Below are 15,312 nucleotides of genomic sequence, written 5' to 3'. Positions count from 1 at the left end.
TGCTTGACAGCCCTAAAATGCACATATCTAAAAGAGACTCTCGAGCATAGGGCAATCTCCCTTCCCCTTAGCCTTGGGAGCTATGGCAACAGAGCTGATTCATCTGCCCTTATCTAGGCAGCTGTACTCCCTCCACCACAACTGGGAGACCAAAGATGGAGTGTGTTCATAACAAAGGTCAAACAGCCTGACCTTGAGGCCTCTTTTACATTTCCTTCACTGACTGAGGCTCAAGGATGTAACACAAGATTCCTTCACAACTGTTGCCACATCCCAGAAAATGTCAGTATGTCATGCTTAGTGTAAAACTATGTTTTAATATTTGCTGATGAGACATAGCCTCCTGAGACCTCAGCTTCTGAGCTGCTTGGGATCAGTTGAACCTGGTAAGTATAACAAAACCCTGTCTTTGAACAGGAAGTAGTTTTAGGAAAAAAAAAATGATGTCCTCATAGGGCAAAGTTAGGTTTATTTTTAATAGTCACAGTGTGTAATTAAGTATAAAAAAATTTATTTCAATGACTGAACGTTAAAAAACTAAATTACAAATGATACAACAAAGCTAAATCTCTTGTGATTTGATCATTTTGTTACTGGATGAATTGTCCTTCTTTCATACTCCAAGCAAGGACTGTCCTTTTGTCTGTGGAGACAGTCTGTCACACCTAATTGGTCCCAACATCCTCAAACAAGATGATAATAAAGTCCCATTGTCCTCAAACGAGACGACAATAAAGTCTTGATATCCTAAGACGAGTACTACCTAATTACCAGTGTCTTAGCTTGTTACTGTTGCTGAAATTGGTCAAATTTGTTGCCATATCAAACTACACACATTATTAATCATAAATAAACAATTTTCAACCATAAAATGTGATCAGGATTTGGACCTTGTCCGCTTTTGTTTCGGGATTGGCTGCAGACTGTCTTGACAGAGATGGCTGCCATCTTGTTTTTACATGGATTAGTGAATTATGCTCTTACTACCACTAGATGACGCAAAAAAGTGTCCACGAATGAGACTATCAGGTCTAAGTTAAGTAGAATGAAGTATAAGGTGCAGGGAAACCCAAAATGTGATGCCCTCATAAGAGGACACATGGTTTCAGGAGGACAATCACTGTCTATGTGCGTGTAGTTTGTACACATTTGTTTTCAGCAGCAACAAGGGACAAGATAGTAGACACATCCTGATGTGTAATCACATCAGTTAAATTTTGCTAATTATCTATGCACATCAGAAATATGAGCCATCAAATATCAAAATGGACACAACAATGTCAATAAGGTAAGTATCCAATAGTAGATAGATTTTTCCTCTTACAGCAACATTTACTCTTGAAGGTATAGCTATATATTTGGTTTAGTTTGAGATGCAGAGTTGGCATATAGGCTACGTTCACATTACAAACAAATGTGGCCCAAATCTGATTTCTTTGCTTTAATGTCACAAAGAAAAAGAAACCCATTTTTTCCCAATTAGATCTCTGCCACTTTCATATGTGCTCCTAAATCCAATGCATCCGATCACTGGCCATGTGACTGCTGTGAGAACGGTCATATCAGAATTCATGTGCGTTTTCCATACAGCCATGGTTTTCTCACATGAGACTTCACTGGGCGGGTGCAGATCATTCACCATACAGTGTCAGAGCAGTCTGTTTAAACTACCAAAGGCTGCCAACTCTGCACTGCTGCTGTGCCAAGCTGCACCAGTCATCAGCCAATAGCGACTCAGTGCCAGACGCAGACAGCTTGTCTACATGTTGTGACAGTGTTGTCGTGAGACACCACAGAGACATTAGAATGTAGCCCTGGACATGTGTTCCTCAGTGAAACCCTCAACATTGTGGCCTCACTTTTTCCCCAAATGCCTTTAATGTGAGGCTTTTTGTTGTTATTCCAGCGCACGTGTGTGACGTTATTGGATTTGTTTACACTGATGTCAGATGTGGATCCCTTCAAACATGAATGTGAACAGTCTAGGCGGAGAGATTTGATCTGGAGAAATAATCTGAACTGAGCAATAAGCCCTGTAATGTGAACGTAGCCACAGTGGTCATGCTCTGATGTGGCTGTGCTAGGCAGGAATTAATCACCAATAAAGATGGGTTCGTATTCAAATGGCAGATGTTGATGTTTACTTGGTTTTATCCTCTCCAGCATGGGTCTTTTGTTCTAAACTCTTGTTCTTCCACACCACCTGGTTGATGAAGGAAGCGCTCTGCTCGTCAACCTCCGTCAGACGTAAGTCACATTCTGTTATGCTGGTGTTGTGAGACATCGCCTTCTCCAGAGCTTTACCTCCATCCTACACACACACACACACACACACACACACACACACACACACACACACACACACAGAGGTAGGGAGAGAGTACAAACAAACACACTTGGCACTGATGCATGTCCATGTTGAACACATCACAGGATGCCGTCCTGTAAAGGTCTGAAGACAGTCCAGATAACCTTGAAAAATCACCCCCGGCAACTTGCTGTCCAAAAAAGCCCACACTCTCAAAACTGCTTATTGTGAGTGTCATCTGTGTTTTATTGCTACGTCTGAAGCATTTCTATTTTTGTGAACAGTCGACCAAGGTCACAGATATTGATGGTTCTGCACGTTGGATTTCTGCTGTGTGGGTGATTTTTGATCTTCCGCAGTTTATTCCAGTCAGACATATACACTACAGTGAAATGTTGAGGAGGACAGGGGCAAAATCTGATCTACCTCTCACAGGGAAGCAACACTTACTTAGCTTTCCATTATTGCATGTTTTCCACACGTATCTATGAATAATTGAAAAGCCTTGTACTTTCAAGAGATTCTGTCTGTTGCCATCAGCATACTATGTCTATACAAGCAAGAGCATGCTTTGGGAGGGAAATCCAGTGTTTCAAAATAACCCAGGGTTTTAAAGTGCTTCCCCCGACTCAGCGGAACCACTTGCTGCATTCTTATGGTAAAAGACATACATTTTAAAAGGTATACTGAATAGGATTTTCCTAACAAATAATGTAGAGTAATCCCTCTCAGTCCCCACTTATGATACACTAGAAGTGAGTGGCAGTGTATTTATCTGCAGTGATTCTGCCCTCTGCCTGTACTTTCTTATTTTCATCTTATTTTACTTTGTTCAGGACGTTCCTGGGCACAATGTGCAGGTGAGCAACCAGGTGCCAGACTCTAAGCAGCATGCATCCGAGAGTAAGCTACAAAAATCTCAGACACAGCACCGAAAGAAACACAAATATAGCAAGGCAAAACACCAAATGAAGAAAATTAGGTTTGCTTTTCACGTTCACTTTCACCACAGATACTGTTTGAAAACGGTACCGGACAATTACTGCACGAAACACCTTTCAAGTATAATTTGCTATTTTATAATTTTTTTTTTAAAGATATTTTTTGGGCCATTTTGCCTTTAATGGACAGGACAGGTAAGCGTGAAGGGGGGAGAGAGAGAGGTGATGACATGCAGCAAAGGGCCACAGGCTGGATTCGAACCCGGGCTGCTGCAGCAACAGCCTTGCATTTCTTTATTATACGTCTTGACACAACTATTGGATGTAGGACTCTTTATTTGAGTAACTGGCTGGTTATTTTCACGGTTAATCTGGTCTGTAAAATGCTGCAAAGTTGCCCAAGTTGACATATTTAAATTGCTTGTTTTGTTCAGAACAACAGTCTGAAATCTCCCAAAACATTCATCAGTGAAGTTTGGTATTTCTTAAACGATTGTCAACATTGTTGCCAATTAATTTCCCATTGAATGATGAAACCTTAAAAGGTCCAGTGTGTAAGATTTAGGGGGATTTAGTGGCATCTAGTGGTGAGGCTGCAGATTTCAACCAGCTGAAACTGCTCCTGGTTAGAATTCCTTCAGTGTTCATTGTTCAGGAAGTTTTTAGTGGAAGCCAAATTATCTGCAGAGGTCTCCTCCTCTCCAAAACAAACAGACCAGGTGATTAAAACCGCTAAAAATACTGAATAAAGAAGTTTCACGTTACAAACCAGTGTTTCTCTGATGCTGTTCAGCACTTCGGAGATGGCCCACCTGCTCCAACCCCTGCTAATCTGTGCTCACTGTACTTATGACCCAGATCTTCAGGAGGATTTTAACAGGAGCCAAATTATCTGCAGAGATCTATTCCTCTCCCAAACAAATGGATCTGGTGATGTAAACTGCAAAAAACACTGAAAAACTGTCATGTTACAAATCAGTGTTTTTCTGACGCTCCTGTCACAGAGGAGTTTTTATTTACGTGGCCAAGGTGAAAACACGAAAACGCAAATGGCCCTGTCCAGAGCAAGTGTTTGGTTTTGTACTTTCCGGGCTACTGTAGAAACATGGCGGTGCAACATGGCGATCTCCGTGGATGAGAGCGCGCTCCCTATGTAGATGTAAACGGTTCATTCTAAGGTAACGAAAACAAATCGATTAATATTTTCATGTGGTGATACTTATATTATATCCCATTTATGCCACTATATCCCATTAACTTCTACATGCTGGACCTTTAATGTTTGTTAAAACACAAAAATCAAAGGCTTTGAGGGTTAGGGACATCACACATTCTACCCCTATAAATTAAAAAGGTCCCACTGTAATAAAGGTGATATTCTATATTTTTCTTATTGTCAATAAATCCCATAAAAGACAAAAACCAACCATGAATTAATTCTGCTGGTAATATTAGCTAATGAAGCCTGTATTTTTTTAGTAGCTTCCACATACAAAGTGCTTAAAGTGCAATTATGATTATTTCATTACTATTAATTAGACACACACCTACATGATCTCCATGCAGAATTAGGTCTAACAAAACACGTGTGACTAATCAAATTTATGCCAAATTAAGCTTGACAAGCTGAGTCACAAACGTCCCAAAAATGCCACTAAAAATATGAACCCTTTTTGTATCAGAGACAACATGGGCTTCTTTGGCACCAAGCTCACATAAAACTTTATATTTACTGTTCCCCTGTTAGCGTGAATCTAAGAATAGCAATTTACTCACCACACCCAGGTTGTTGCAGGACAGATTGATGCTCTTCAGGGTGTTACTCTGAACAAGAACTTCAGACAGTGCCATGGCAGTGAGCCCTGTTACCTCATTGGCTCCCAGGTGCAGGTGAAGCAGGGTGTTGTTGTTCACCAAGGCCTTGCCAATAGCCTGCCCCCCCTCGTCTTTTAAACGGTTGAGACGCAGGTTGAGAGACAAAAGGGTGGAGTTGTTGGACAAGGTGTGAGCTATGGCTTTGGCTCCCAGGCCTGTGATATTGTTGTCACACATGTTCAGAACCTCCAGTTTACTCCTGGTGAGCAGTTTGCAGATGGCTCTGGCTCCTTTGTCTCCGATCACGTTGTGTGAGAAGTCGAGCTCCCTCAGGGACGGGTGGTCCAGGAGGTATTTCACCAGCAGCCGGCACTTTTTATCCTCAATGTGGCTTAGATGGAGCCTTAGAAGCTGCAGAAACAAGATATTATTAATAAGATTGTTAAGATTATGTGATGAGTAGCACAAAAACTTAATCAGTATGTGCACAGACAAGACTTAATTGGGCACAGGCCTTTAAAATAACAGTATGAACTTGCCACATGTTTAAATACTATTTACAGCAGGAGCAACACAAATGGGTGAGAGACTCTGCTTTATAGAATGTAAAATTAAGTAAGACAATCAAACAAATATCAACTGGCAGTGAAACAACTTGTTCATTGATAAATTAGTCAAATGACTTTTTTTTTTTTTTAAATTAAAGGTCCAGTCTGTAGGGTTTAGGGCAGGGGTAGGCAACCTGCTGGATAAGATATGTAATCCTCAATCACCTCAACTGACCCCTTTCAACCCGAAGGAGCAGCAGCTCTACTCCGAGCTCCCTCCGGATGTCTGAGCTCCTTACCCTACCTCTAAGGTTGAGCCCAGCCACCCCACAGAGGAAACTCATTTCAGCCACTTGTATTCGTGATCTCATTCTTTCTGTCACTACCCAGAGCTCATGACCACAAGTGAGAGTTGGGACGTAGATGGACCAGTAAATTGAAAGCTTTGCCCTTTGGCGCAGCCCCCTCTTCACCACTACGGTCCGGCGCAGTGCCCGCATCACTGCAGAAGCAGCACCAAACCGCCGATCCAAGGCGGCTAGCTATTGATTCCAAATCCAAAAAAGAAAAAGTCTCAGAGCAAAACAGGAAACTGTATGTGCAATGTATACAGAAGAATTATAACCAGCCCACTGCAGAGTAGCCACCTTGTACTAAAACATATCAATGAATGCTCACTTAGAACCATTAGTAATACTGTTAATTTACACCTAATAGGCTGTATTACCTTTATTATAAAGCACAAATATGTATTGCAGCTCCAGGCAAATTGAAAAAACGATTCATGCCAAAAATGGCTCTTTTGATAGCAAAGGTTGCGGTCCCACAATTTAGGGAGATATATTGGCAGAAATTGAATATAATTTTTATAACTATGTTTTACTAAGAATCATTGTGTTTTTGTTACCTTAGAATGAGCTGTTTATGCCTCTTTCACTGAGTCCACCATTTTGTTTCTACAGTAGCCCAGGACGGAGAAACCAAAAAGAGGCTCTAGATAGGACCATTCGCATTCTCACTCTCACGTCTTCATGCTTGGCACACTGGAGAAGTTTCAGTTGCTTACAATCTGCAAGCTCACCACTAGATGCCACTAAATCCTACACACCGGAACTTTAAGTAGTTGCAAAAGTAATTTATCACACAAAAATGCCATGCCTACACTGTTTCTAGCTTTTTTTTGTCAGTTTAATGTTGTTGTATATTAAATATATTTGGGTTTTGTACAAAAGAAACTGTTGGTATAGTCACCTTGGAAGTTGTATTTTTCAATCTTCTGCTATATTATTATTTAATGCACAAATAATTAACAGATTTAACAATCATTAGTTGCAGCCCTGATATCAACTCCAACAATCTCTTGTACAGTTCCCTTATCGTGCACAGAGATCAGTAGCAGATATACAACATGTCCTCATGCTGTAATAAGTTAATGTGATAAAACTTTTTTGTCAAAGAGTGACTTTTCTAGGCTGCAGCTAGAGGCTCTGCTGTCTTTCCTTTGATGTAAATTGATCATGAGTATAATGCTTTGGTGGTCACGACATCGGGGACTGTATAATGTCTGTAAATGATGCTTTGTAACTGGCAAGAAAGTCGGAAGTGCTGAATTACATCAAACACACAATCAGGCCACATACTTTGCAAGGAGCTACTAAAGGCACAAAGCCATAAACCAGTGAGTAGGAGTCAATACCTTCAAAGTCTTACAGGACTTAAGGGCCTTGGCGAGGGACTCACAATCTCTGTCAGTCATCTCAAACATCTTCCATTCAAAGTTCATACCACACTGTTTGACCCTGTACACCAAATGGAGCTCCTCTAGGTTCGTCAGCTTGTCGAGCAGGATGTTAAAGTCAAAGTGGTCCATAGACGGCCCGTCATACTCATTCTCATTTGCTAACTCAGAGCCATATTCCTCCTCCTCCTTCTGGGGCTCCTTGATGGGTGGCAGGAGTTGGGAGATGTCCAGCCTCTTGACATAGTCTTTACAAAGAGGCACCATGTCTAGAACTACCTTTGGTTCTGTTACATCAGGGATAAAAAGCTCAATGATGTTCTCCATGTGCCTCTCAAAGAACATTCGTTTCCAGCTGTGGCCGTAATGAAAGACATCACAAAGGTCCCAGCGCTCCTCGCAGCACCGCTTCCAGTAGACACCATCACTGATCAAGTTGGCTGTCACATGCAGGGGCAGGGAGGTAGACAGTCTCTCCAGCACAAAGTCTCTGTGGGTGGGTGTGAGGACTTCAAACATGGGCTTTTCTGTAACAGGTAAGTTTACATACAGCTCAATTTATATCACAGGTGCATAAAAATGTGTGTAATTATGACACTAAAAGAGAAGCATACCTTCAAAGTTTCTCACAATGCTCTGCAGACACAGATCTGATAAACAAGGCACTATGTTCAGGTACCAGTCTGGATCTTCAGCAATGACCCTCCTCATCCTCCTGAAGTCTTCAGTTGAACTGTGTGTGGCTCCTGGAGGATAAAGAGACCTGGACATTGCTGTAGGGTTTTGTCTTGACTATCCTCTGATTAAAAAGAAGAAACATAAAGTTAAACATTAAAGTTACACATCCAAACAACTGCAGATATATTCCTGCTTATTTCCCAATATTTTGTATGTGATAATAGTTTGTTTAATGCCATTTAAGGGCTAAAACATCGCAACTACAGTCTAAATATATACATACACATTCTGCTGCTAGCTAAAACTATGTATAAAGTAAGCTAAAGCGTTAGCAGACCTTCCACGCTAATGTTAGCTAAACGGTGACTAGCTTACTACTACGGCTAAATGTTGAATGGTTAAAAAACACAGGTAAAAAGTTGTAAACTTGTTTTATATCATTTAATTATACACAAAACTCAATATAACGCTATAAACGCCTCAAAAGTTAACTTCTTACCTGCAGTGCGCTGCTCTGAGCTTCAACTGTCTCCTTGGTAACAGAACGCTCCGCGCTTACTTCAAGACACCAGGAAATTTGACTACTCAGCCCTGAACGTTTCCTTACGGCAAAAGCAGTTTACTTCGATAAACATGCAACTAGTTAATGTTTTTCAGAATTTGCAAAGTTGTGTGTGAGTTGCGGCTGTGTTTAAAAGACGCCAGATAACGGAGCACGAGGGTTGAGAAATCGTTAGTTTCCTTGTAGGAACTGTGAGTCAACAGTATCTCTGTATATAATTCACTGTTACAAACGTAGAATTTCCAAGCTTATTTGAATGCAACACAAGCATCCAAAGACGCTATCTGCCATGTCTGTTATACACACATTGGCCCCACAGATAAACACATTAAAGCAGCAGATGACTTTAATTTTGACAATATTAAATGTAAACATATATGAATATACATATATGCATAATTTGATGCAGAAAGGGCACAAATTGGTGCATAAAAATTCAGAGTATGATGTTATCAAGCCTTCCATTAGAAAGGACACTGTACATATTAAAGGGTCATCAACACATTTGAGAATAAATGGAGTTCCTTTATAACATTTGTGAAGGATTTAGACAATGAAGTAAATGAATGATGAATAATTTAAATGGACAATGCAGTTTCTGAGCTTGTTTAATTTTTTCTTTTCTTACAAATACTGGTTACAGTTTGTATTTAATGCATTTACTGTACTTTATTTTGTGTAGATTACCAATTATTAACATAGGAGGAGCATTTTTGTTAGTTCATGTTTGTTTTTTGTCTCCTTTTCTCTCTTTATCTTGGTTGTGCATTAAGGTAGTCGTTTCATGTTACATTATATATTACATAAATGTAAAAAGCTGCATTTTATGGCATGAATATTTGAATAAAAATATTGTGGGGAAAAAAATTAAGTGTTTGATGCTCAAATTATTCTGGCGGAGGACCCCCAGACCTCCATTTCCTAATAGTCCCCCCGCCCCCCCCAAATGTTAAAACAAAACCTATGCCCTTGTATACACAACAGTGTGTCTATGTGTGGTATATAACATAGACACACTGTTGTATACACAACAGTGTGTCTATGTTATATACCACACATAACAATGTATGTATGATATAATGTGCTATCTACATGAAAGAAATTACCATATCATTAAACAGTAATTGTGCATTGTTGTAGAAAACATATAAGAGTAAAGAGGCATGTCTTGCATAGCCATAACCATAATGCTCAACTTCCCCACAGGCACTATAAACACAAGATAAAAAAAAAATCACCTTAAATGCACTGTTATCTATCAATTATTTAACAGAGGAATAAAAGAGAGGCTCTTGGGGAAGACCACACAATTAAGATTAAACTGCCTAATTAGTATTCAATTACAGTCATATCTTAACAGTTGGACCAAAATGAGAACATTGATATAAGTGCTGAGAGAGTGTGTTTTCAGGTCTGTGTGACATCAGTGCTGCAGGAGGCTGTGTGCTGGAGCTGCTGCAGTGTTCAGCCTGATCACGCTGTGAGGAACATTTGGATTCAACAAAGCTGGCAGATGGACCACGGATATGGACCCTGGGCCGTTGCATACTGGAGTGAGTCCATCTTTCTAACAAAAACAACAACAACACAAAGCAGGTACACAGCTAAAATGGATAGGTAGAAATCAGTCAGTACCACCTGAAGAGAGTCCTGACTGTTCAAATAATGCAGAAAATCAGACATACATATGGTTGTGATGAGGGAAATGTGTATGTTTATTAAAAGATGTGTTGCATTGTGAGTCATGGCTGTAGCGTAGATTTGTACCTTGCTTTGCTACCAGATGCCCCACAATATATCTGTATGAATATGGGAGAATGCACTTAGATGTTCATGTTAAGACTTTAATGATATAATACTTTGTGTTAGGGATGTAACTACATGATGCAGCAGAAACTGACTGTGTTTCCCGTGTGTATATTTGTGAGAGAGATGTTCTGTTACTGACTTCATAAGGTTGCTCCAAGAGTCAGATGGAGGGTTGGACGGAGAGGCTCCAACTGTAGCCCCGAGGCAGTCCATCACTGTCGCCGTCATGTAATAGGGCCTGACAGACACACGCTTTCCTCGTACTCTGGCTTTAATGGACTGGCGTGACATCAGCCATCCACAGTACAGGAGGCACACTCCCTCTGTGAGCTGCTGTTCCAGGCAGCGCTCTCTGGGTAGAGTCGGTATGGGGATGAATCACAGTGTTAGGGTGTCCCTGAATCTGCACCAAACGAGAAGTGTGCAAGTTCACTGATAAGCTCGGCAACTCATTGTCTTGGCATGAGGCGGCATGATTCAGCTGTCAAACATTATTTAACACTGAGTGGAAAAAAATGAAATATGTCCTGAATTTTTTTTTCTTTAAAAAAGTAGCTGATATTTGTATGTATAAAGATAAAAGAATAGAAATTTGGACCACAAAATGATTGCAGTTGGTGAACACTTCATTTATCCTAAAATTAGGTGGACATACATTGTGGGTCAAATGGGAGATCTACATAGAAAATGGGGGACAAACATAAGATTAGAGCCATAATGCACCTCAGCTAAATAAAAGCATAGTAACAGCAGACACTCTGACAGCTAATAAATTGCTATTGGATTAATAGATATTAGTATTAGTAAGAGTCAACAACCAAATAGGGGGAGCATTTTTTTTCCTAATTATCTGTTAATTTTATTTTGTATTAGCTCATCTATCAGCAGCGTGCTTTCCAAGCAAATTGTTAACGTGATCATTTTGATGATTTGTTGATGAATTATGACTTATTTAGGAATTTAAGTGTGACTGTTAAATGAACCTCTGCCCTCAGTTTTGGGGGCAGGACCTGTGAATAATATTTAGTTACTTTAGTTGGAAGTAGACATGGATTGAATTGTAAGGACTTGAGGGTGCAGAGGTTTGGATAGTTTATAAATGTTTGTATTTAGTCACTTTTTATTATTTCTGATATATTTGCGTCTTTGTTGAATGTTTGTGAATGAGTGTTTTTGTTTCGTTTTCCCTTTATTTGGGCTTTCTTTATTCATTTTGCTTAGTGTGTTAGTTATTTATCTTGGTTACATGTCAAAAATTGTGGAATCAGCCTAAAAAAACACCAATCATGTGCCTGTTTTATAATTATAGAATATAATCTCTGCATTCTCACAAAAACAACAACAACATAAAAACAACAAGGACATGAGCACTGTGACTTCAGTAGCTACACATGCTGGTACCTTGGAGCTGTCCACGGTGGGGCCTCCCTGGATCGGACTCGTCTCTGACATGTCAAGGAACATGACCTCTGGAAGGTGTTGGCTTCGGATCATTTGACACCTGTCAGGTGTGAGGTGGGACACCAGCACGTCCCAAGATGTTCAATCAGATTGGTGTGTGAGAGATTCGGAGGCCAGGTCGACACCTTGAGCTTTTTGTCATGTTCCTCAGGCAACTCTCCTCAAGGTGTGGTAGTTTTTTTATTTTATCACCATAAACTCGGTCATGTTGCAGTTAAGATAGAGTCAGAGGTACCTTAAGTTTTTTTTCTTCTTCTTCTTTTTTTTTTTTTTTTTTTTTTTTACCTTGCATTGGTTGTGTTAAGAAGGAGGAGGGACGAGGGGTGGAGGTCTACCATCATGGGCACTGGTCAGAATGCACAACCACTGAAACTTTCCTTTAGCACACAAAGATTTATCTCAAACTGAAGAATTTGAATCTGAAAAAAACAAATACAAAATTACAACTGTAGTCAAATTAAAAAAAATCTCCATCTTAATAAGGGTAAATTATGCTGAGTTAAACTAATCATAAACAGGATAAACTAAAGAGAAAAACTGCTTACCACTGCCGCCCCATTTGACGATGAAGAAAGAGTAAGGGAAATGGTGTGTTCAGGGTACAGGTGAACTCAGTCAGGTTAAGGAGTTAACAAAAGGTTAAAGGAAAGGAAGTGAGGTAAATGAGGAAAAGAAGTGTCAAAATAAAGAAAAAATAGTCATCTTCACTACAAGTTAAGGTCTTTTTTGCAATGTTCTAGGGACTCCTTAAGTATAAACCCAAGACCAGGAGAACCCTTAAATACCTAAGTGAACATTTTAAGGACATCTTAAGGAGAAGACTTAAGGGTGTTTTGTGCAACTGATTTTATTTTGAGGAAACCATAACTAGGACTTTAGGAAAATCTTAACTTTAGGTGTTTTGTGCAGGGGGCCCCAGGACCCTGAAACTGAAGCAGATAAATAGCATTCATCCATCATTCATTTTAGTTTCTACAGCTGGGCTTCTCCTACTGTGACACCGTAACATCTTTGATTAAAAAGAAACAGCTGCTTATAAACATAAATAACCTTTAAACTCTCTGTTTCAGACTTTTACTGTTTCATAATTCTCCTATGACCTGATTACAAAATAAAAAGCATTGAATGTTTAAATATGACACTGTGAATTCAGAGCACTCTTTAACAGAGAGCCATTAAATAACCTGACAGAAGGATATTGGCTCATACGTCTCAGTGAGTGCAGGGTATTTCATATGGATATTGGAGTATTGAACACATCCGCTGATTATTTATGGCACAGTCAGACTCGGCTGTCCTCTGCTGCAGGAGCACAAACACAACATTTACAGACAAAGGCAGCACCGATGCTCTCCTCCCTCCACAGTATGCAGACTGAGTGCTTCACCTCACCGTTGAGGCCGGTGCCATCACACTTCCATTTGCTTTCAGCGCCCAAGGAGCTGTTGCATTAGTTGCTAGGCAGCGCAGCATGCGTGTAGTTACCAAAAGATGGGAGGACTTTGCAAAACAAAGTTTCCTTCCAAGATGAAACATCTATTTTTAAAAGTGACGCCCACTCTGGTAGAACTGTGAACATGCAGATCTAAATGTGTGATAGTGTTGAAGTTACTGATGACCTCATAGACTTTATTTCATAACTTATATAGCATTGCATAAATGACACCCTTTTTTAAAAGTGATACCATTTACTAAATTTGTAATGACACTTACATAAAAAATAAAAGCTAAACAAGCTTAAAATGTTTGCTTACAAGTGGACGTTAGGTAAAGTTTCTCCCATTATGATGTGAGGTGAAAACATTTGGTTATGTGTTTATGTGAGTCAGGACCAGTGAGATATGAGGTAAACTCTGGAGTGTTGCCAGTGGGAGTGATTAATGCTCGGCCCAGGAGCCTTTCAGCAGAGCTCGTGCTCCAGGAGAGGCAACTCCCAAATGGGCGTGTGGATGAACAGAAAACAGCGCATCACTTAATAAAACATAAACTAACAACAATATAAAGTGTTTGGCCATGTTTCAGGAATTAGAGCGTCTTCACATTATGGTTCTTTTGTCTCACACAGATGTCTGTTTAAAAAACAGAAATCATCATGCACAGAACCCTCAAACTCCCAGGCCTCTGGTAGAGGGACCTGAGCTTGAGGAAGACACACCACCGCCCCCATTAGGAGGGGGATGTTTAAACATGAGACTTGGCAGGTTGTTCCTACTGTAGGTTAACAGAAGTCCAAACAAATAATGGATAAGAGCACCACGCCAATATTCTGGCATATTTTAGTTAGGCAGGCACACAATGAACAACACTAATAATAGCTATTTAATATAATAAAACTATTAACCTGGTGTACGCAGTGATGGATGACCTGTCCTGAGCAAGTTTTACGTTTATACGGTTATTTCTGTTGAAAATGAAATGAAACAAATGGCTGACAGAAAGCCAAGAAAATGCTCTGTGATAATGTATGAGCATCTAAGAGTCTACAGCAGTGGTTCCCAACTGCTGGGTTGTGGTCCAAAAGTGGGTCGCAAGTCCTTTGTGAATAGACCATGAGTGACTTGCAAATGTGTCAGCTTTGTAAAAAACACACTTTATTTTAAAGTGAAGTAAAATTCCAGCACACATCATTTATTTTGAAGTGGCCTTTCCTGTCTTAGAGTGAGTTACTTATGGACAGGTACTTGACAGAGACAGCAAACAAGCTTGAGGACATGTCCACATCTAAGTATGTCACTGAATGTATTTAACTGTGTGGACCTTGAACTAATGACTAAGGAGAAATCTGGACCAGTTGGGAACCAGTGGTCTACAGCAGTGATACTCAACTTGTGGCCATATCTAATTTGCTGATTTACAATAGGATTTTTTTTTTTGTACTTTGAGTGTAAATAAGGTGGCAGAATGCATAAAACAGCATGAAAATAGAGCTTATGTGTCAAGGAAGGATCCCCAAGACCTCCAAGTTCAGGCCAAACCCCCAGATGTTCCCAAATCCAGGGAACACCCCTGCCTACACCTGACCTATGCGACTGGATTTGCCTCTTGGCAAAGATGAGCAAGGACTGCAAATGTTGAAAGGTGGAAAACAGGAAATTAATTTACTGATTATTATTGCTCTTGGCTTCCTGTAAGTGAAAATGAGTATCCCTGGCCTACAGCTATAATGGGCAGCTGTGGCTCAGAGGTAGAGCCGGTCATCTGCTAATCTGAAGATCAGCAATTCGATCCCCAGCTCCTCCAGTTTGCTTGTTGGGCAAGATGCTGAACCCTAAATTACTCCCAGTGGCTGTCCCAGCAGTGTGTGTGTGTGTGTGTGTGTGTGTGTGTGTGTGTGTGTGTGAATGGTTGCTGAGTAGCAGGTGGCACCACGTATGGTAGCCTTGGTCACCAGGGTGTGATCATGTGTGAATTGTTGAATATGACGTGGAGTAAAATAGTGCAGAAATAGTCGT

At 40.2% G+C, this 15,312-nt stretch overlaps 1 protein-coding gene across 2 annotated transcripts; it reads right to left on the bottom strand.

The window, feature by feature from the left end:
- Positions 1-2,140: 2,140 nt before the first annotated feature.
- On the bottom strand, positions 2,141-8,570 carry tcte1 (t-complex-associated-testis-expressed 1). 2 transcript variants are annotated; one of them, XM_049589933.1, is made up of 5 exons: positions 8,528-8,570; positions 7,965-8,149; positions 7,309-7,877; positions 5,026-5,475; positions 2,141-2,311 (listed from the first exon to the last, which is right to left on the bottom strand). In XM_049589933.1, exons 2-5 carry the CDS (start codon positions 8,119-8,121, stop codon positions 2,141-2,143), a joined length of 1,347 nt encoding a protein of 448 aa, XP_049445890.1. In that variant the 5' UTR covers positions 8,122-8,149; positions 8,528-8,570. The 2 variants fall into 2 exon arrangements, with proteins under 2 accessions (XP_049445890.1, XP_049445889.1); XM_049589932.1 differs by lacking the exon at positions 8,528-8,570 and having other exon boundaries at positions 7,965-8,366.
- Positions 8,571-15,312: the final 6,742 nt, after the last annotated feature.

The sequence above is a fragment of the Epinephelus fuscoguttatus genome, linkage group LG11, assembly GCF_011397635.1.
Source record: "Epinephelus fuscoguttatus linkage group LG11, E.fuscoguttatus.final_Chr_v1".
In the NCBI taxonomy this organism is placed as follows: Eukaryota; Metazoa; Chordata; class Actinopteri; order Perciformes; family Serranidae; genus Epinephelus; species Epinephelus fuscoguttatus.
The sequence above is the reverse complement of the archived record's forward strand: the minus strand, read 5'-3'. Positions and strand labels throughout refer to the sequence as shown.

Bases quoted from the DNA above. Each gene is read 5' to 3' on its own strand.
- tcte1 (XM_049589933.1), bottom strand. From the start codon at position 8,121: ATGTCCAGGTCTCTTTATCCTCCAGGAGCCACACACAGTTCAACTGAA. The intron at 5,476-7,308 runs GTATTGACTCCT...TTGTTTCTGCAG, and splicing joins AGTCCTGTAAGACTTTGAAG to CTTCTAAGGCTCCATCTAAG. The intron at 2,312-5,025 runs GTGAGTAAATTG...GTGTGTGTGTAG, and splicing joins CCTGCAACAACCTGGGTGTG to GATGGAGGTAAAGCTCTGGA.